This window comes from Anguilla anguilla, chromosome 3, assembly GCF_013347855.1.
Source record: "Anguilla anguilla isolate fAngAng1 chromosome 3, fAngAng1.pri, whole genome shotgun sequence".
Classification (NCBI taxonomy): Eukaryota; Metazoa; Chordata; class Actinopteri; order Anguilliformes; family Anguillidae; genus Anguilla; species Anguilla anguilla.
Window position 1 is genome coordinate 9,892,275 of NC_049203.1, and position 23,928 is coordinate 9,916,202.

The 23,928-nt window shown below is 40.5% G+C and overlaps 1 protein-coding gene and 2 pseudogenes across 29 annotated transcripts in view; all 3 read right to left on the minus strand.

Moving 5' to 3' along the window:
* Positions 1–23,928, minus strand: part of LOC118223390 (protocadherin gamma-C5-like) — a 247,865-nt gene that overhangs the window by 94,897 nt on the left and 129,040 nt on the right. Inside the window, exon 1 of one of the 29 annotated variants that reach the window (XM_035409852.1) lies at positions 19,604–22,314. The exons of 26 other annotated variants lie outside the window; for them this stretch is intronic. In XM_035409852.1, the coding sequence (XP_035265743.1) occupies positions 19,604–22,015 (2,412 nt within the window). In that variant the 5' untranslated portion in view covers positions 22,016–22,314. Of the gene's footprint in view, positions 1–12,780; positions 15,389–16,088; positions 18,706–19,603; positions 22,315–23,928 lie in introns of those variants that run through there. 2 more of the 29 variants (XM_035409856.1, XM_035409844.1) reach the window with 2 other exon arrangements.
* On the minus strand, positions 4,587–9,061 carry LOC118223410 (annotated as a pseudogene).
* On the minus strand, positions 9,475–12,257 carry LOC118223412 (annotated as a pseudogene).

Below are 23,928 nucleotides of genomic sequence, written 5' to 3' on the forward strand. Positions count from 1 at the left end.
ATAAGGAAGTAAACTTTGATTAGTCAACTACTGCCATCTGTCAAACAGGCTCACCTGGTTCTCTGAATCATCACTGCCCCCCGTTTCCAGCACATGGGGTAGTGTCTGTGTTCCACTGGCGTCCAGACTAATGATGCTCTCACTGCAGGGTCTGACGTACTTCATATCGCTCTTTCTCGAGTCTGTCGTCCTGCACAACTCATAATTATACGCATGCTGCAGAGTTCCAGTGCCTCCAATGTCTGCGTAAAGCGGCGGATAATATGGAATAACTGGGAGATTTCCATTGGATTTGTAAAATAATCGTTCTCGTCTCCATCTATAGCACTTCACGGAAACTATGGCAATTATGGATATAATAAAAAGAAACGAAATCACTGCCAAGGCCAAGATTAAATAAAATGTAAGACTGTCATTGTAATCCTTGTCGTGCGTTAAGTCAGTGAATTCTGAGAGCACTTCTGGGAAGCTGTCAGCAACCGCCACGTTCACATTGACTGTGGCTGAGCGAGAGGGCTGCCCGTTGTCTTCCACAACTACTGTAAGTCTTTGTTTCACAGCATCTTTATCTGTGACCTGACGTAAAGTTCTGATTTCTCCATTCTGCAGACCTACTTCAAACAGCGCTCTGTCTGTCGATTTTAGCAGTTTGTAGGAGAGCCATGCATTCTGTCCAGAGTCCACATCAACAGCGACCACTTTAGTGACAAGATACCCAACGTCTGCTGAACGAGGAACCATTTCTGCCACAAGAGAGACACCAGTCTGTATTGGGTAGAGGATCTGAGGTGCGTTGTCGTTCTGGTCTTGGATAAATATCTTCACTGTTACATTACTGCTCAGTGGAGGAGAGCCTCCATCTTGCGCTTTTACGCGAAACTGGAAATCCTTAATCTGCTCGTAGTCAAAAGAGCGCACTGCGTGGATAACTCCACTGTCAGAGTTCACAGACACATACGAGGAGACAGGCACGCCATTAATAGTTCCTTCCTCCAGTATATAAGAAACACGGGCATTCTGGTTCCAATCAGCGTCTCTGGCTTTTACAGTAAATATGGAAACACCCGGACTGTTATTTTCCTTAACGTAAGCTTCATATGTGTTCACTTCAAAGACCGGAGCGTTGTCATTCACATCCAATATCTTTACATTTAAAGTGACACTGCTGGAGAGAGAAGGCACTCCCTCGTCAGAACAGGTTACAGTGATATTAAACTCAGAGTCCGTCTCCCGGTCCAAAACATTCTCAGTAGCCAAACTAAAGAAGCCATTTGATGTTGATTTAATTTCAAATGGAACGTTTTCGTTTAGCGTGCAGCTGACTCGGCCATTAGCCCCAGAATCCGGGTCTTGTATGTTGAGAATTGCAATAACTGTTCCTGGATGGGAATTTTCGGAAATTAATTTAGAATGTGACATGATATTAATAACAGGGTTATTATCGTTTGTATCAACGACATCGATAATTACTTTACAAGAATCGGACAGACCTCCATAATCTCTAGTCTGCACGTCAATTTCAAAATATTTGTCTTTTTCGTAATCAACATTTCCGATCAATTTCAAAGCACCGTTATCTTGATCCATTTCAAACAATTCGCCTATATTGTCCAACGTGTTGGAAATGGCATACGTTACTTTCCCATTAGAACCTTCATCTGCGTCAGAGGCGCTAACTGCGGTTACAACTGTGCCTCTGGGCGCATTCTCAGTAATAGAAGCCTTATAAACCTCTTGAGTAAAGATAGGCGCATTGTCATTTACATCAAGTACCGTGACATGTATCTGCACCGTGCCTGACATTTGCGGATTGCCACCATCCATTGCTGTTAACAATAAAGACATCTCTGCCTGCTCTTCCCGATCTAGAGATTTTTGCAGCACCATTTCTACTTTTTTACTACCGTCTGGCTGATTATGCAATTTAAGGATAAAATTAGCGGTTGGTTTGAGGGTGTAGCTTTGAAGGCCATTAACACCAACGTCCGGATCCATGGCTTTTTCCAGCATGAATTTTGCTCCAGTAAGAGCCGACTCGCTGATTTCAAACCGCATTTCGCTTTTTTTAAAACTCGGCGCATTATCGTTAATATCTGTGATCTCCACAGTGATGTGGTAGAATTCCATGGGGCTTTCCAGAATCATCTGGAAATGTAAAGCGCAAGGGCTCGTCTTTCCGCACAGCCCTTCGCGATCTATTCTCTCCTTAACGAGGAGGACTCCCCTTTCTTTATCCAGTTCTATGTATTCAGCGCTGTCTCCAGTATATACACGAGCATTTCCCATTTTTAATCTTTTAATATCTAACCCTAAATCCTGCACTATATTACCTACTAACGATCCTTTATTCATTTCCTCCGGTATGGAATAGCTAACCTGCCCGCACACTGAACTGAGAGAAAGGACAGAGACGAATAGCCTTACTTGCCATTGTATTGTTCTATCCCACATTTTCTCGACGACGTGAAAGCCTCAACGCAATATAATCCGTGCAAATGAGCGTGGTATTCAGAACGTGTAGTAATCCCGGTTCAGAAGAAAATATTCTGACGAACCGTTCTTCTGAAACAAGACAGACACACCTCGAGACCTCCCCAGTAACTGGTTAATGGACGGACGGCTCACGGATTTCTCTTTTATGTTAAGATGGCATGGGAGGACCTGCCTGAAAACTGCTCACAAACAGAAGCGCACCGATCAACAGCGGCGCTCTGAGTTCAAATACAGAACTGCAAAATATATAATGATTAAATCCACATATAATAATGAACATAAATGTACACCAGTTATGGAAGGAAATATGATATTTGATGTAGTTATGGCTTGTGTTGCATTGTTAAACTGTATTATTATTATTATTATTATTATTATTATTATTCAATGAATCAAGAAAATACATAAATGCATACAGATTTATTCAATGGAATATTCCAAGACGAAACAATAGAACGGGAAACCAATGGTTTTCCAGTAGGTTTGAATGTCTAAAAAGACAAAGCACTGACAGTATGTAGGCCTGCACTGCCATCATACCCATTACCAGCCTAAGCCAGAAATGGAAACACACTGAGTAATGCGGACATACACCAGGGACGATGACACCACAAAGACAGTGGTCCTTAAAAACAAAGAAAACAGCATAAAGTGCACTAAATTCAAAATTCAGAATGGAATCAAACTGCCGTCTTTACGAGTTCAGTTATTATTTTAACAGGACGACACGAAACGTTTTATGCGCATACAGCAATGCCCAAGCAGGCACCGATTCAAAACATTCCACATTATGAAAATGACACCGGGGATCATTTACAGCACGTAGGCACAGAAAAACAAGGACTAACGTGGGTCAAATGGTCTGTTCACATGGTCATTCTTCCCTCATACACACACAGTAAAATGTCCAGGGTTAATTAATCTCTAACAGTGTTACTTCAACCCTTAACAGATAACATTTGGCCCGACATTCCAGAGTGGGACCAAATGTTATCTGTTAAGAGTTGAATAAACACTGTTACATATGAATAACACATTAATTCCAGTAAAATAAAATTTTCCCCTTGATTTGTGAAAACTTCAGCTCAAATATAAACGACAGGAAGACCTACAATGTGGTCTCTAACGATTAGGACAGTGACACATTTCTTGTTTTTTAAGGCTCTGTACATTGGATTGCACATTGCATTTGAAATGAAACAGTGAAGTTAAAGGGCAGACTGCCCTCACTTTGATTTGAGGGTATTTACATCCATATTGGGTGATCTGGGTAGGATTTAAAGCCCTTTTGTGTGTGTTGTTGCATGCTGTTCGTGCACAAGAAAGTAAAAGATTATTCTAGGTGTAGCATTTGCATTTGGAGTCTGTTGCTGTTGTCTCTCATTATGAGGGCTTGATATATCCATATATATCATCTACCGATATATATGGGTGGGAGACTTCAGGCATTTCTCAAATGTGAAGGATTTGTAACCAAATTTTAAATACGATGACTTCATTCAAGATTATGTACATTTGTCCAATTACTTATGATCCCCAATATGGGAAGACTGCATATAAGAAGCCTGTAATTCCTACACAGATAACCAAATATAGATATGCATACCCTCAAATTAGAATGGATAGTCTACACTTTAACCTCATGTTTATTGTTTTATTTCAAATGTGAAGTGCTGAAGTACAATGCCAGTACAACAAAAATTGTGCGAATACTTACAGACCACACTGTATTTTCCATCACTGCTGTATCACTGCCCTTTCATCCTACTATTCTGGTAGCCAGTTATATAGATTAGGAATGCATGTGTAATTCAGAAGAAGAAAACAGTTTAAAATGTGAATAAGGTAAGCAAAATAAAATAAGAAATCACAGAATGTAATAAAAGTAATACACGTTCATAACAACTGATTACCCGTAAGTGCCATGTATGTCTGAAAAAAATGTACTGAAGCTGCAAATAACAAAATAAAGAGAAATATCTGACCTGAGACACTGATCGAATGGCAACATGGTTTTTCTCAACAAAAAGCAACTATGAACTGCAATACCGTCATCACTCGAAAGAGCTCACCTCAGACTCTGAATCCTCGTTGGCCCCTTTATCCTGCATGTGCGGCAGAGTTTGCGTTCCACTGGTGTCCAGACTAATGATGCTCTCACTGCAGGGTCTGACGTACTTTATATCGCTTTTTCTCGAGTCAGTAGTCCTGCACAACTCATAATTATACGCATGCTGCAGAGTTCCAGTGCCTCCGACGTCTGCGTAAAGAGGCGGGTAGTATGGAATAACTGGGAGATTTCCGTTGGATTTATAAAACAATCGTTCACGTCTCCATCTGTAGCATTTTACTGACAGAATGGAAAGGATGGAGACAATGAAAAGTACTGAAACTACAGCCAAAGCCAAGACTAAATAAAAAGTCAGGTTATTATTGTAATCCTTGTCCTTTGGAAGTTCAGTGAATTCCGAAAGTACGTCGGGGAAGCTGTCGGCCACCGCCACGTTCACATTAACTGTGGCTGAGCGAGAGGGCTGCCCGTTGTCCTCCACAACAACAGTTAATCGTTGCTTCACAGCATCTTTATCAGTCACCGGACGTAAAGTTCTTATTTCTCCATTCTGTAAACCCACTTCAAAGAGAGCCCTGTCTGTCGCTTTCAGCAGTTTATATGAGAGCCATGAATTCTGTCCAGAGTCCACATCAACTGCGACAACTTTAGTGACAAGATAGCCAACATCTGCTGAACGAGGCACCATTTCAGCCACCAGAGACACACCAGTATGGACTGGATAGAGAATCTGAGGCGCATTGTCATTCTGGTCTTGAATCAATATCTTCACTGTTACATTACTACTGAGTGGAGGAGAGCCCCCATCTTGCGCTTTTACGCGGAACTGGAAATCCTTAATCTGCTCGTAGTCAAAAGAGCGCACTGCGTGGATGACTCCACTGTCAGAGTTCACAGACACATATGAAGACACAGAAACTCCATTAACCGTCCCTTCTTCCAGTATATAAGAAACCCGAGCATTCTGGTTCCAATCTGCGTCATTAGCTTTCACTGAAAATATGGAGAGGCCCGGGCTATTATTTTCTTTAACGTAAGCTTCGTACGAGCTTTTCTCGAAGATCGGAGCATTGTCATTGACGTCTGATACTTGTATGTAGAGATCGACGCTGCTGGAGAGAGAGGGTACTCCTTCATCAGAGCAAGTTACGGTGATATTAAAATCGGAGTTTATTTCCCGGTCCACAGTATCCTCAGTAACCAAACTAAAGAAATTATTTGATGTTGATTGCATTGTAAATGGAATGTGTTCATTTAAGAAACAACTGACTTGACCATTCGTTTCCGAATCTAAGTCTTGTGTATTGATAATTGCAATAACTGTACCTGGATTGGAATATTCGGAAATCAGCTTTGATACTGACATGATATTAATAACAGGGTTGTTATCGTTTGTGTCGATTACATCGACAAGTACTTTACTAGAGTCTGACTGTCCGCCATAATCCCTTGCTTGCACGTCAATTTCAAAATGCTTCTCTTTTTCATAATCAAGATTTCCGATCAATTTCACAACACCGGTATCTTGATCTATTTCAAACAATTCAGCTGCGTTCTCCAGTGTGTTGGAAATAGCGTAAGTTACTTTCCCGTTTGAACCTTGATCTGCGTCAGATGCACTGACTGTAGTTAAAACAGTGCCTCTAGGCGCATTCTCGGGAACAGAAGCCTTATAAATCTCTTGCGTAAAGACAGGCGCATTGTCGTTTGCATCGAGAACCGTTATATATATCCGCGCAGTACCTGACATTTGCGGATCGCCACCATCCATTGCTGTTAAAACCAAAGACATCTCGTCCTGCTGTTCCCGATCTAGAGGTTTCTGAAGAACCATTTCAACCTTTTTATTGCCGTCTGGCTGATTGTGTAATTTAAGTACAAAATTATCTGTCGGTTTGAGCGAGTAGCTTTGGAGGCCATTAACACCAACGTCTAGATCCATCGCTCTCTCCAGCATTAATTTTGTTCCCGTCAGAGAAGACTCGCTAATATCAAACCTCATGTCACTCTTTTTAAAACTTGGTGCATTGTCGTTAATATCTGTGATCTCCACATTTATGTGGTAGAATTCCATGGGATTTTCCAGAATGATCTGGAAATGTAAACCACAAGGGCTTGTCTTTCCACAGAGCCCTTCGCGATCTATTCTCTCTTTAATAAGAAGAATTCCCGTTTCTTTAATCAGCTCAATGTATTCAGTGGTGTCTGCAGTATATAGGCGAGCGTTGCCCGATTTCAGTCTTTTTAAATCCAAGCCCAAATCATGCACGATATTACCGACAAAAGACCCTTCAGCCATTTCCTCCGGTATGGAATAGCTAACCTGCCCACACACTACACCGAGATAAAGGACAGAGATAAACAGCCTTACTTGCCATTTCATTGTTCTGTCCAACATTTTCACCGACGATTCGAGAGCGTGAATACAATACAATCCCTTAAAATAGGCGTAATATTCAGAATAGATTGCAATCCCAGTTCACCAGAAATATTTTAAGCAGCCGCTTCTGTTTATAAAAAGAGCAGCATGTCTCGAGACCTCCTCAGTTACTGGCTTGAAGACGGACTGCATCCTGGTGTCTTTTATGTTAAGATAACATGGGAGGTGCTTTGGGAAATTGTATGACAAATAAGGAGCGCACTGATCAACAGCGGCGCTCTGAGTTCAAATACAGAACTGCAAAAACAAGGTTTCCATCATTTATGTTTAAGTGTACATATTATAATATTATAGTAATAAATGTATGCCATTTATGGAACGAAAGACGTTATTTAATGTAATGATAGCTTATGTTGCGTTTTTATAATTATAATTTGTTTATTTTTTCCTTTTTTTCTTTTTTGCCCGTTGAATTTTGAAGGCGGTTTAGGGGTAATTTAAACTAAATTCAAAACGTTAGAGCTAACCTCCTTTGAACCTCCTGTTCAAACTAGACGACTCAAACCCTCTTTAACCTTCTACTGATTTCTCAACCAGCTGTTAGACCAAACTTTAGCAGCACAGAATTTTTTAAAAAAACTGAGAATTCTACCCAGACCTGATTGGTCTGTTTTTTTTTTTGTTGTTTTTTTTGTTTTTTTTGGACCCGTTACAATCAACTGTCGGCACTCTACTGTCATTCAGTAAACATGCACGTAACTGACGGTCTTTTAAACTTCCTTACACTGATAGAAGAAGCAAACCCTAAAAACAGGCGCTAAACATTAGGGTGTATGACAGAAAGTGAGTAGGCGATGGATGACAACTGCACTGTTCCTGTTGGTGGAAACCATAAAGAAGTAAAATATGTCCATGAACAGAAAAAACGTTAAATCTAAAATTGATTTAAAAATATTGCCCAACCTGGCGGTTGATGAGTCATTTGAAGGTAGTGAAGGATAGTGATGGGGGCTAATACTACAATCACTGAATGCAAAGTTTTGCAAAGAAAGCAAACATGATTAATTAACAAAATTATTTAGTTTGTACTTTGATATTTAATATCATACCAGGTGTACTATTTCTGCAAATATCTCTACTAATTTCTCAATATGTCAATGCAGAATTTATACATTTTTGTAAATTTGCTAATTTACTGAGCGGAGATGGTAGCGGTATGACAGGCCGGTTAGATTTGTCCAGTTTTGTTTGTGCTGAAATCATGGACACCATACTGTTTTGCAGGAAAGGAAAGGCAGCAGCCAGTGTAGCAGTGGTGCCCGGGAATTACGCTGATTCAGAGATTTAGGAAGTGATGAAGATGTTCCATATTGCATATCCAGTAATCCAGAAGAGGGTGATGATTCTTACATATTGAGTTCAATATGGCCTGGGTGGCTTTTTATATAAAATTCTAGGTAAGACAATTCATTTTTTTTTTTTTAGTTTAACTTATGTTTTTAAGTTTTAGTTTACAGAAATGTCAACCAGCTGGTAGAGGTCAACAATTTCTTAATTAATAGTCGTGGTAAGAAAACCATCAGAGTTGCTAATTTCACTAATCAGAAGTCAGATGTTAACAAAAAAATAATTCTATCGCATATTTCATATACTGACCGTTGAAATCTGCTCTTTCCAAATCAAGAAAAAATATAGGCTAGATATATAAAGATGTCTTCGAAATGACATTAAAAGGCAAAACGATGGAACATGAAACTACTGATTTTTATGTAGCTTTAAAGCAAAATACCAAGCACAGCTGTTGCTGGTAAAACTGGAACAAATGAACAGTCCCACACAAATCAGCTCATCAGCCTGAGCCGATAATGGAAATACACTGAGTAATCCTGCCATATAACGAGGACAATGACACCACAAATGCAAATATATTAGTCCTCAAAAACAGAACAAGTGCACTGAATTCTAAATTAAAAACGAAATTAAACTTCTGTCGTCTAGTGTCTCATGATCATTTAATGAGAACTGTTGGGAAAAAAGACATGAAACAAATTTATTTGATGCACAGACAGCAATGCCCCTCTAATATTGATTATAAAAATCGCAGATTCAGAAAATGTCACTGGATTAAAGAACCGACATGGGCTAACTGCCAAATCATGTGGTCATGCTTCCTGCATAGTCAGGCCCCACAATATAAAAATGTATTATTGATCATAAAGCTTATGATGCAAGTAAAAGTTAAATCCTGTGAAATATTTTTATTTCCTTTCAGAAACTTTCAACCAATTTTCCAGATTTCTACAACAACCTGAGCGTGAAAAACAAATTTCCATTACAACCGTTTTATTGCTCTTTCATTGCTCTTTCAGTACTCCGGTAGACTGTTTTATACATTGTGCTACAAATTAATAAATGAAAAGAAACATATCTGACCCAAGACACTGATCTAAATCCAATTATCACAACAAAAATGTATGAATTGTAATACTGTCATCACTCGGAAGAGCTCACCTCAATCACTGAATCCGCGGTGGCTTCTTTCTCCTGCACGTGCGGTAGAGTTTGCGTTCCACTGGGTTCCAGACAAATGGTGCTCTGACTGCAACGTCTGGCGTAGTTCATATCACTCTTTCTCGAGTCTGTCGTCCTGCACAACTCATAATTATACATATGCTGCAGAGTTCCAGTGCCTCCAACGTCTGCGTAAAGAGGCGGATAATAAGGGATAACTGGGAGATTTCCATTGGATTTATAAAACAATCGTTCACGTCTCCATCTATAGCACTTCACTGAAACTATGGCAATTATGGATATTATAAAAAGGAACGAAATCACAGACAGGGCCAATATTAAATAAAACGTAAGGCTGTCATTGTAATCCTTGTCGTGCGTTAAGTCAGTGAATTCCGAGAGCACTTCTGGGAAGCTGTCCGCCACCGCCACGTTCACGTTCACTGTAGCTGAGCGACAGGGCTGCCCGTTGTCTTCCACAACTACAGTAAGTCTTTGTTTCACCGCATCTTTATCGGTTACCTGGCGTAAAGTCCTTATTTCTCCATTCTGTAAACCCACTTCAAAGAGAGCCCTGTCTGCCGCTTTCATCAGTTTATATGAGAGCCAGGAATTCTGCCCAGAGTCCACATCAATGGCGACAACTTTAGTTACAAGATAGCCGACTTCTGCAGAGCGAGGCACCATTTCAGCAACCACAGAGACACCCGTCTGTACTGGGTAAAGAATCTGAGGCGAGTTATCGTTCTCGTCTTGGATAAAGATTTTAACTGTCACGTTACTACTCAATGGAGGAGATCCTCCATCTTGCGCCTTTACGCGGAACTGGAAATCCTTAATCTGCTCATAGTCAAAAGAGCGCACTGCATGGATGACTCCACTGTCAGAATTCACTGAAACGTAGGAAGACACGGGAACTCCCTTAACCGTCCCTTCCTCCAGTATGTATGAAATGCGAGCGTTCTGGTTCCAGTCGGCATCTGTGGCTTTCACAGAAAATATGGAAACACCCGGGCGGTTATTTTCTTTGATGAATGTTTCGTATGAGCTCTTTTCAAAGGACGGCGCATTGTCATTCACATCTGATACCTGTACGGTGAGAATGACGCTGCTGGCGAGAGAAGAAACTCCATCGTCAGTGCAAGTTACATTAATGTTAAACTCAGAGTCTGTCTCCCGGTCTAACACATTATCCGTTACCAAGCTGAAAAAGTTATGCGATGTAGATTTAATTTTAAACGGAATATTGTCGTTTATAATGCAGCTAACCTGACCATTGATCCCAGAGTCTGGATCATGAATACTTAGAACTGCAATAACGGTATCGGGGTTGGAATCTTCGATGACTGATTTGGAATTCGACACTAAATTAATCGCAGGTTTGTTGTCATTTGCATCGATAACGTCCACAATTATTTTGCACGAGTCCGACAGGCCTCCAAAGTCTCTAGATTGTACGTCAATTTGATAATGTTTTTCTTTTTCATAATCCAGTTTTCCTACTAATTTCACATCACCGCTTTCTTGATCAATTTCAAACAGTTCTGCAACACCCTGCACAGTGTTAGAAATAGAATATGCTACTTTTGCGTTAGAGCCTTGATCTGCGTCAGAGGCGCTTATTGTGGTTAGAATTGTGCCCGGAGACGCATTCTCTGTAATCGCAGCCTTATAAACAGGCTGAGCACAAACAGGAGCATTATCATTAGCGTCCAGCACGGTTATACGTATCTGCACAGTGGCAGACATTTGCGGATCGCCGCCATCCATTGCCGTTAATAACAAAGAAATCTCATCCTGTTTTTCTCTATCTAGTGGTTTCTGTAGAACCATTTCTACGTTTTTGCTACCATCTGGCAAATTATGCAATTTTAAGAGGAAATTATCAGTTGGTTTAAGCGAATATCCTTGTAGACCATTAACACCAACATCCGGATCAATTGCTCTCTCCAACACAAACCTTGCACTAGGAAGAGAAGACTCAATTATCTCGAACCTCATTTCACTCTTTGTAAAGCTCGGTGCATTATCGTTAATATCCGTGATCTCCACCGTGATATGATAAAATTCCATGGGGTTTTCCAGGATGATCTGGAAATGTAACGCGCAAGGGCTTGTCTTGCCGCACAGCACTTCGCGATCTATTCTTTCTTTAATAAGGAGGACTCCTCTTTCTTTATTCAGCTCAATGTATTCGGCGCTGTCTCCAGTATACACACGAGCATTTCCCATTTTTAGTCTATTTAGGTCCAATCCCAAATCCTGCACTATATTACCGACCAGCGATCCTTTAGTCATTTCCTCGGGAATGGAATAGCTAACCTGCCCATACACTGAACCGAAAGAAAGGACAGATACAAATAGCCTTACTTGCCATATCATTGTTCGACCCCACATTGTCCTAGAGAAATCAGGAGGCAAAAGAAATACAATCCTTAATGGAATAAGTAATATCCAGTAACTGCTTTGCAATCCCAGTTATTGTCGGAAAATATTCATCGTCAGTAATTGTGCTGCAAAGGCTTAGTAGCTTGCAACACGAATGGTTATTGGAGACTTACTGCACGATACGTACAGCTCTTTCTCTCTCGTTACTGGAAAATTACAGGGGAGGTCCTGCACGAATTGTGCTCCAAAACAGGATCACACCGATCAACAGCGGCGCGCTGAGTTCGAGTACAGAACTGCGAAGTAATTTTTAAAAACGCGGATACTGGAGGCCTATTTATGATATAACAAGTTAAGAGCACGCACATACAATTTTGATAAGAATTACGATTAAATATAGTAATATTTTCATATTTGGAATTAGAAACGCATTTTTTTGCGCAGCAAAATGCTTTCAGCAACACTTGATTGGTTTAATCCCTAAACTGAGAACAAAACAAACCCCCCAAAAATAATTTTACAATCTTTGTTACACCGAAATTTGCATTTCTACCCATGTCTAATGCTCCAAGAGAACCAATCAAGACAAAGATATGATCAGGGAACTGGGAAATATGCAACATAATTCAGAAACAAATGACTGAATATGAAGATAGTGGGCTATTACCCTAATATTGTGTACACACACACACACACACACACACACACAATATAATATATATATATATATATATATATATATATATATATATATATACTAGTATACTCAAGCTATCTGTATCATATGCTGTAGCCAGAGGATTACTATCTTGATCATATAAAATAAAAGAAATGTTAAGAAGAAAGAGATGTAATATTACTTGATAGTGGTCCTTGTGTACAATACCTATTCAATAAAGGAAATGCAGAGAAGTGGAATCAAGTCGGAAAATCTCACCTGATTATCCAATTCATCATTGGTTCCTTTCTCTGGTGCGTACTGTAGGGTTTGAGTTCCACAGGCGTCCAGACTAATAATGCTCTGACTACAAGGTCTGATGAACTTCATGTCACTTTTTCTGGAGTCAGTAGTTCTGCACACCTCGTAATTATATGCACGCTGAAGAGTTCCGGTTCCTCCCACGTCTGCGTAAAGCGGTGGATAATAGGGGATAACTGGGAGATTTCCGTTTGATTTATAAAACAATCGTTCGCGTCTCCATCTATAGCACTTCACTGACACCATGGCAATGATTGAGACAATAAGGAGGAATGAAACCACCGCAAGGGCCAAGACTAAATAAAAAGTAAGGTTGTCATTGTAATCCTTGTCCTGCGGAAAGTCAGCGAATTCTGAAAGTACCTCCGGGAAGCTATCAGCTACCGCTACGTTTACATTGACTGTAGCCGAGCGAGAGGGCTGTCCGTTGTCCTCCACTACAACAGTAAGTCTTTGTTTGACAGCATCCTTATCAGTGACCAAACGTAATGTTCGTATTTCTCCATTCTGCAGGCCCACTTCAAACAAGGCTTTGTCTGTCGCTTTCAGTAGTTTATACGACAGCCAGGCATTCTGTCCAGAGTCCACATCAACAGCGACCACTTTAGTGACGAGATAACCAACATCTGCGGAACGAGAAACCATTTCAGCCACATGTGAAACACCGGTTTGCACTGGATAGAGGATCTGAGGCGCGTTATCGTTCTGGTCTTGGATAAATATCTTCACCGTCACATTACTACTCAGAGGGGGAGAGCCTCCATCTTGCGCTTTTACGCGGAACTGGAAATCCTTAATCTGCTCGTAGTCAAAAGAGCGCACTGCGTGGATAACACCACTGTCAGAGTTCACAGACACGTAGGAGGAGATGGACACACCATTAACCTTTGCTTCTTCTAATATATAAGAAACACGCGCGTTCTGGTTCCAGTCTGCGTCTTTGGCTCTCAGTGATAAAATAGAAATGCCCGGGGTATTGTTTTCTACAATAAATGCCTGATATGAGCTTTTTTCAAATATGGGAAAATTGTCATTAATATCAGATACTTTCAATGTCAGAGTCAAATTACTGGAAAGTGAGGGCACGCCGTTGTCTATAGCGATTACAGTGATATTATATTCTGGTGTTGTTTCTCGATCTAATGCAGTGTCCGTCAGCAGGCTATAGTAATTACTCGATGACGATGTAAGTCTAAATGGGATATCGTCACTTATTTGGCAGTTGACCTGGCCGTTGTTTCCCGAATCCGCATCATGAACATTAATGACAGCTACAACTGTGGCAGGCAAGACGTTCTCCGGCACAGATTTCGAGGATGACATTACAGCTATTGTTGGTATGTTATCATTGACATCAATAATTTCGATTATAATTTTTGCAGTATCGATAAGACCACCCCCATCTCTGGCTTGGATATTTAGTTGATAGTTTTTGGATTTTTCGTAGTCAATTTGTCCAATTAACGTTATTTCTCCAGTAAATTCATTCATAACAAATATGTCGTCCACGCCGTCAACACTGTTAGAAAATGAATAAATAACGTGGGCATTCGATCCTTCATCCGCATCGGACGCGCTTACTGTGGTAACAAGGGAACCTTTTTGACTATTTTCTGATATAGAGGCTTTGTAAACCGCCTGCGTAAATCTAGGCGGATTGTCGTTACTGTCAAGCACGGTTACATGAATCTTAGCAGTACCTGACATCTGGGGATCCCCACCGTCTACCGCAGTTAGCAGCAAGAACATTTCCGCTGATGTTTCCCTGTCCAGCTGTGTCCGCAGTACCATCTCTACATGCTTACTGCCGTCTGACTGTGGCTGAACCTTTAGCATGAAATGTTCGGTGGGTTTCAGAGTGTAGCTCTGTAGCGTATTAACACCCACATCAGCATCCACTGCGCCATCCAGTACAAACCTTGCGCCCGGAAGAGCCAATTCGCTAATCTCCAGCCTGATTTCATTTTTGGGAAATATCGGAGCGTTGTCGTTTATATCTAAAATTTCCACCGTAACGCCATGAAATTCAATGGGTTCGTCCAGGACAATCTGAAAGTGAACAGAGCACGGCGAGGTCTGTCCGCACAACGCTTCCCTGTCCATTATTTCTTTCACTACCAAAACACCTTTATCACGAATCAACTCGACATACTCACTATTGTCTGTAGCATATATGCGAGCTCTTCCTCTCGCCAACCTTGTGATGTCTAATCCCAAATCCTGAGCGATATTTCCAACGAACGAGCCCTTTGTCATCTCCTCCGGTACGGAATATCGAACATGGCTGAAAACAGTGCCCAGGCAAAATACGCTCACAATGAAGACCCGCACTTGCCATTTCATTGTCAAGATCACAAGAATTCCTTCCATCGTAGAGTAGAAACACATGTATTCCGTATTGAATTATATCTTTAGTACCATACCCCTCGAAGGAAAAGAAGACGAGTATGAAACATTAATAAATTGTTTTCTAAAAGGCAGGCGTGGTATATCGGCGACCAGTTGTGTGTCATGTAGTTTCTCTGCACACTGAATGCGACGCTTTCTCTGCCCCTTGTGAAACGTAATAACATGGGAGGTGCAGCTGAGCCTGTATTTACACACCCCAAGGATCAACAGCGGCACCGTGAGCCCGCCTTCAGCATTACCGTTATAAATTATCACTTAAAATTATTTTAATTGCACATCAATTTAAAAAATAAAAAAACGTCTAGGGAAACAAAACAACATGTTCTAGTCCTTAGTGCAGACAGAATGCCCAAATGAACATGATCGCGGTTACTGTAAATGTTGCATTGCGATTTATTTGCAAAAGAACCAGTGCACCTTCCACCCTTTACATCTTGTACATTATGACGTTAACCGAAGGTCAACTATTTTTATGCTTTGCACTGGGGCATAGCAGCTACGAGCACTGGCTCACCCAGGATTACAGCTGTTTTCTGGGTACCTTAATACTTTTCCACTCGACCCCAGCAAAAATACATCAATGGATAATACACGAAATCAAGATAACAGTGAATACTCCAGATATAAGCATATTTAGATTTATGTTGATTTAATACAGCCTTTTTATCATTAATAAAATTATGTATTGACAGGTTGGAATACTGCATGGCTCATTTTGGCTTTGGCATCTGTATTTAGAGCAGCGGTTTTTATTTAATTTATTTATTTTAAGGGTAGAGCTACTGGCGTAAGGGCAAATGGAAAAGTTCAATACGTGACAAAGCGGTGAGATAATGGATAATGGCTAAAGTGCTCACCTCTTTTGAAGAATCTTCTGTTTCCAACTGTGCTCTCTCCTTGTGCGCATGCGGCATGGTCTCTGTACCACTTGCATCAACACTAACGAGGCTTTGACTCATGGGTCTGAGGTATTTAATGTCACTGTGTCTGGAGTCAGTGGTCCTGCACACCTCGTAATTGTACAAGTGCTGTAGAGTTCCTGTATCTCCAGCGTCTGCGTAACGGGGTGGATAATAAGGAATAACAGGGAGATTGGACTGATAGAAGGTGCGAGATTGTCTCCACCTGTAGACTTTGACTGATATTATAACTACTAAAGATGAAACGAAGAGGAAGCAAACTACTGCCAAGGCTAATACTAAATAAAAAGTCAAGTTGTCATTGTAATTCTTGTCGTGCGTCAAATCAGTGAATTCCGAGAGCACTTCTGGAAAGTTGTCAGCAACCGCCACGTTCACATTCACTGTAGCCGAGCGAGAGGGCTGCCCGTTGTCTTCCACTACAACAGTAAGCCTTTGTTTCACAGGATCTTTATCAGTGACCTGGCGTAAAGTTCTTATTTCTCCATTCTGTAATCCAACTTCAAACAGCGCTCTGTCTGCCTGTTTCAGCAGTTTATACGAGAGCCATGCATTCTGTCCAGAGTCCACATCAACAGCGACCACTTTAGTGACAAGATAGCCAACATCAGCCGAACGAGGTACCATTTCAGCCACAAGGGAGGCAGAAGTCTGTACTGGGTACAGAATCTGGGGCGCATTATCGTTCTGGTCTTGGATAAATATGTTTACTGTAGCATTGCTGCTCATCGGAGGCGAGCCACCATCCTGCGCTCGGATATTAATTTTAAAACTTCTAATATTTTCATAGTCGAAAGACCGCACTGCATAAATAACACCACTTTCAGAATTGATGGAAACTATTGAAGAGGCCGGTGCGCCGTTTATTTCGGTGCCTTCTAAAAGGTAGGTGACACGCGCGTTTTGGCAGCAGTCCGCGTCTAATGCTCTTACTGTGAATACCGACACTCCTGGGGAGTTATTTTCAACTACAGTCGCAGCGTATGAACGTTGTTCAAATATCGGTGCATTGTCATTAACGTCAGACACTTTTAAATATATGGTCTTATTACTAGATAAAGCGGGAGAGCCTTCATCCGTTGCAGTTATAGTAATGTTATATTCCGAAACCAATTCCCTGTCCAGCTTTTCTTCAGTCAACAAAGTATAGTAATTTGTTAAGGATGACTTTATAACAAAAGGACTGTTTTTATTTATGAAACAATTTACCTGACCATTTTGCCCAGAGTCTAAATCTTTAACATTTACAACGGCAATTGTTGTGCCAGGCAGTGCGTCTTCAGAAATATGATTCGTAGATGACGTCAGGGATATAATAGGTACATTATCGTTCACATCAATAATCTCAACAATAAGGGCACAGGAATCGGTCAGACCGCCGCGATCTTTAGCCTCGATGTTAATCTCATACTTATTGGCCTGTTCGAAGTCTATATGTCCTATGACAAAAATGTACCCACTTCTTTCGTCTATTTTAAACAATCCGTTATCGCTTAATGCAATGTGCCTAAAAGCGTACGTAACATCCCCATTAACACCTTTGTCAGCGTCAGTTGCGCTTACGTTTATCACCACGGTTCCATTGGGGGAATTCTCTGGGACAGCAGCTCTGTACAATTTCCGAGTAAAAACGGGAGCATTATCGTTGGCATCGAGAACTTTAATATTTATTTTCATCACTCCAGACTTTTGTGGACTCCCCCCGTCCACTGCAGTCAATATCAGCAACAGCTCCTCCTGTTTTTCCCTGTCCAAAGGAGACTGCAGCATTATTTCTAAATACCTATTGCCATCAGGGCGGCTTTCATGCTTTAAAATGAAATTATCAGTGGGCCTGAGACTATAGCCCTGTATGGTGTTTATTCCAACGTCAGGATCGAAGGCATTGTCAAGTAAGAATCGCGCCCCAGAGTGAGTAGATTCACTGATCTCTATTTTGACCTCATCTTTCGGAAAACTCGGGGAATGATCATTCACATCCATTATCTCTACAGTAACGCGGTACAACTGAATAGGGTTTTCAAGAATAATTTCAAAGCTGAAACTACACGGAGATGTTTGTTTGCATAGAAGCTCCCGATCTATTCTCTCATTTACCGACAATATTCCTTTGTCTGCGTTAAGCTCCACGTACCGACTGCTGTCTCCAGCGATGATGCGAGCTCGTCCGCTCTGCAGCCTCTTAATGTCGATTCCTAAATCATCAGCAATGTTTCCGACAACGGAGCCTTTCGCCATCTCCTCAGGAATTGAATAACGCACTTGACAATAAACGTTACAAATGAAGAGAAGTAAAATCAGCAACAATGCTCTCTGCTCTTTCACAACGCAGCTTTCATTGAAGGCCATTTCTGCCAATCAAAGTGATGTTCTTGGAAATATCAAACGTATAAACAAACAAGGAAAAGCATCGATCTGTACTTCCAGACGCTTAGGTTTGTATTCCAGTCGGCAAAATATATAGAAGACAATCAAGGACAAATACGCATATCCTCAGCTCTTCTTTTCCGCTCGCGCGCGCAGTCTGAAGTAATGCGACCTTTTCTTTACAGCGCAGTGATATGGGAGGTGCTCTAATATGTTCTAGTGCAGAATTTCGCCCTCTTAACCAACAGCGGCACTTACAGCCCAACACGAGAAAGACAACATTCAGTTTTACAGCGAGAGAGTATGTGGTGAACTGGGATTCGTGCAAAGCCTGGAATAGAACCAGCCCTAAATACGACATGGTTCCGCTTCAACTGAAAGAACAATCCGTATGAGGTAAAAATGTAGCTGCTCTGAAGTTAAATACTGTTAAGTGAACGAATGGGCAAATAATTGAGAATATAAGCAAATTAATAAAGAGCAAACATCACTAAGAAGATAGATTCAAACCGACTACTTACAACTTGGCGAACTATAGACACAATTCGAAGTTAACACTGTCTTTCTGCCTTCTTTCATCAATCCAATAGAATATGGCAACTGTAGTCATGATGATGATAACAATACTAATAATAATACTTATTATTATTATTATATTTAGATTAATGATAGTACAAATTTAATCAATGTATTTTTACATTTTAAATGTTAAAATAAAAATAATAATAAGAATAATAACCCTCATCACTATTATTATTATTACATAAAATAATTAGTTAAAATTAATTTGCACTACTATTATTAACAATAATAATAATAATAATAAGTTGGAGTATAGCATACGGTTGCTGTCCATGGTAGGAGTGCTGAAATCGTGCGCGCAAAGTTTCGGTTTTGACAAAGAAAAAAACTATGCATTTAACAAATTATTGATAACATATATAATGCCTTACGAAATAAATTAATCAACCAAACGTGTGTAATCAACTCAAAAAATAAAGCAAAACAATACTGGCCATGTAATATTGTGGAAATTAAGGAAATGCATTCATTTAAAATATCCAAATGACAAAGAAAACCCTCACCTGTAGTGGTGAGTCCGGTTCGTCCAAGATGTTTGTTTCTTTCTGCATGCGCTGTATTGTATCCGTGGAGCTTTGGTCCACTATCAAAACACTTTGACTACAGGGTCTGGTGAACATACTGTCACTCTTTCTGGAGTCAGTGGTCCTGCACACCTCGTAATTATACACGTGCTGTAGAGTCCCGGTACCCCCAGTGTCTGCGTAACGGGGTGGGTAATACGGAATAATTGGCAGATTGGACTGATAGAATATGCGAGATTGTCTCCATCTGTAGACTTTTACAGATATTATAACAAGTAAAGATACAACAAAGAGAAAGGAAACTACAGCCAACGCCAATACTAAATAAAAAGTTAAGTTGTCATTATAATCCTTGTCTTGCGTAAAGTCATTGAATTCCGAGAGCACTTCTGGAAAGCTGTCCGCCACCGCAACGTTCACATTCACTGTGGCTGAGCGAGAGGGCTGCCCGTTGTCCTCCACAACAACAATAAGCTTTTGTTTTACAGCATCTTTATCGGTGACCTGGCGTAATGTTCTTATCTCTCCGTTCTGTGAGCCCACTTCAAATAGTGCTCGGTCTGTCGCTTTCAGAAATTTATATGAGAGCCAGGCATTCTGCCCAGAGTCCACATCAACAGCAACAACTTTAGTCACGAGATATCCAACGTCTGCTGAACGAGGCACAATTTCAGCCACCAACGAGACACTAGTCTCGAGTGGGTACAGAACCTGCGGCGCGTTATCGTTCTGGTCTTGGATCAAGATTTTAACTGACACATTACTGCTTAATGGAGGAGATCCTCCGTCTTGCGCTTTTACGCGGAACTGGAAATCCTTAATCTGCTCGTAGTCAAAAGAGCGCACTGCATGGATGACTCCAGTGTCAGAGTTCACAGACACGTATGAGGAGACTGACAAGCCATTAATGATCGTTTCTTCGAGAATATAAGAAACACGGGCATTTTGGTTCCAGTCTGCGTCAACTGCTTTCAGGGACAGTACAGAGAGACCAGGCTTATTGTTTTCTTTAACATAAGCCTGATATGAACTCTTTTGAAAAATTGGAGAGTTATCATTCACATCAGATATCTTTAAAGTTAGAGTCAGATTACTCGACAAAGGTGGCACTCCTTCATCAGTGGCTGTAATAGTAATACTATATTCAGGATCTCTTTCTCTGTCTAAAACATCATCAGTCATCAGTCGGTAGAACGCGTTGGATGACGCAGTCACTTTAAATGGAATATGTTCGTTGATTGTACAGTGAACAATGCCGTTGTTTCCAGAATCCTGGTCTTTAATGTTGATCATAGCTACCACAGTCCCCGGCTTTGCATCTTCACGTATAGCGCTGGAGGAGGACAGAATAGTGATAACCGGTGCGTTGTCATTCATATCAGCGACGTCGATAATTATTTTACTGGAATCTACCATATTACCATCATCTTTAGCCAATATATTTATTTCATAGTTTTTGGCCTTTTCATAATCAATTTCCCCTGTCACTTTCAATTCTCCAGTTTGTGCATCTAAACTGAAAGGGCTTTCGACACCATCCTTAGAACTTGAAAATGAGTAAGTTACCAATCCGTTTGACCCTTCATCAGCATCAGATGCACTGACAGTGGTTACTAATTTTCCTCTTTGCGCATTCTCTACAACACTAGCAGTATACACGGTTTGGCTAAAAACAGGCGGATTATCATTGGCATCCAGGACAGCAATATGTATTTTTACAGTTCCGGAAAACTGAGGATTCCCCCCGTCTACAGCGGTTAGTAACAAAGAAATGTAATCTTGTCTTTCTCGATCGAGTGGTTTCTCTAGCATCATTTCTACATGCTTCCTGCCGTCTGGCGACGATTGCAGCTTTAGCACGAAATTGTCGGTGGGTTTCAGCATGTAGTTCTGCAGCGTATTTACACCCACATCCAGATCCACAGCGCTCTCAAGTACAAATCTAGTTCCCGGCAGAGCGGACTCAGTTATTTCTAATTGTATCTCGTCGTTTGGGAATACTGGAATATTATCGTTTATATCTAAAATTTCCAATGAAATAGTATATAAATCCATTGGATTATCAATAATCATTTGGAAATTTAAACTGCAGGGCGAGATCTGTCCACATAGATGCTCCCTGTCTATTCGTTCTTTCACAACCAATTCGCCCTTTTCCCGCAGTAGCTCGAGGTACTGAAATCCGTCTTCGGTGAAAATTCTAGCTCCACCTGAAATTAGACGCGTTATATCCAGTCCCAAATCCTGCGCAATATTTCCAACAAACGAACCCTTTGGCATTTCCTCCGGTATCGAGTAGGAGACCTGGCTTCTCGTTTTGCGAATACAGAGAATTACAACAAACAAACACAATACTAGCCATCTCATTGTTCTCACCGAAACTTGACCCATGATCCAAAAGCAAAAATGGTCTATGTCATTCCACAAATTGAATCACAGACGATAGTATATTCCAATTCACTTGCGTATAGAATATTATGTCCTAATTTTAGCAGCAACTGGCCAAAAATATTGTCTTTTTTAAAGTGTGTCCAATCTGCGATGTGTAATCCCAGCACGGTGTACACTGTGAGAGGCCCCCCCGTTTCCCTTCCGCAGCGGAATATGGGTGGTGCTCTCGAGGCTGTATGAACACAGCACTGCCTCAAGGATCAACAGCGGCACCGTGAGCCAGAAAGTAAAGACTGCACCTGCTTTTTAAAATAAACGACATATAGCCATTGACACAGTCGCCACACAAAGACACATACTGATGCATATATGACAAGACAACAACGGTCTCGCGGTACAAGCATTTTAAACTTGCATCACCGTTACTGGTGAATAATATTAAACAGGTAAGAATACAACAAACACGGTATAAGGGCCATAATAAATGTGTGCCTGAAAAGTATGGTGCATCAATATATGGAGACGCCTTGACATATTTATTATAATGAGCCAGTGTGAGTAAAAAAATAACAAAAAAATACACTGTTTATAGTAATGAAAATATTATGTACAACGGCACGACAATTTTTGCTAATGAATTGAACCTGACAAGCTAAAACAGCACACATTTGTGTGACGTTTCATTGTCTGCCATACATTTCTGGTCGTTCTATGCGTAGTCTCTATTTCTAGACGTCAACACTCAGGAGACTTCGTCTGATGACTACGTTGTCACCTTTTGGGGATTCAGTGATCTTGTACACATCCATTCAAGCTCTTCCATTCATTCATTAAAGCCAATATAGCAGGGCACTGAAAATACATCACTGCTCAAAGAGTTACCACAAAACGTTATTATTTTTTCCCCAATCTGAGTACAGCCTACAATGAACAATGTGCAAACCTGCAATTGGATAAACAGAACTGAAGCTAGACCAGATGTAGAACTAAGCTGACTGTCAAACTATCGGCAGGATATATACAATGAAGAGATATGCCATGTTCTGAAACATGAAAATAAGCTATTATGGTCAACAAGCAATGGAAGCAAAACCAAATTGGTACAGTGCAGTTCATAAGTATTTAAACAGTGACACAATTTTTGTTGTTTTGGCTCTTTACTCTAGCACACTGTATTTGAAATGAAAAATAAATATGAGGTTAAAGTCCAGGCTATCTGTTTTACTTTGTGGGTATTTACATGCATTATCAATTTTTATCCAAACTGGAGGGAATTGTAGTCCCACTCTATTTTTTGAGACCAAAAGTAGTTGGACAATTGGCTGCTCCACTGTTTCATGGTCAGATGTGTGTTGTTGCATCATTAGTTCTCGCACAAGGCAGCTAACAAAAAGGCTAGAGTTCATTGTAGATGTGGAATTTTCATTTTCATTTGCAAAGTCTATTGCTGTTGTCACTCAATATAAGGAGCAAAGAAGCGTCAATGCCAGTAAAGCAGGTCATCATGGCATGCAGAAATCTCAATATGCTGATAAGAGACATAGAAAAAACATTGGGTGTGTCAAAATCAACCGTCTGATACATTATTAAGAAGCACAAATGCACAGGTGAGCTTGGCAATAGCAAACAACCTGGTAGAAAATAATTTTAAATTGTGAAGAAAACTCCATTTTCAACTGTTGAACAGATTGAGAACACTCTCCAGCATGTAGGCATAGGTGTGTAAAAGACTAAGAGAAGACAACATCAGCATAACCTCAGAGGGTTCACAGTAAGATGCTAATCTCTGGTAAGCTACAAGAATAGAACAACCAGGTTATATTTTGCTAAAAAAAAAAATAAAATAAAAATAAAAAAAGTACATTAAAAACTATTCTGGAACAAATTCCTATGGACAGATGAGATGAGTATTA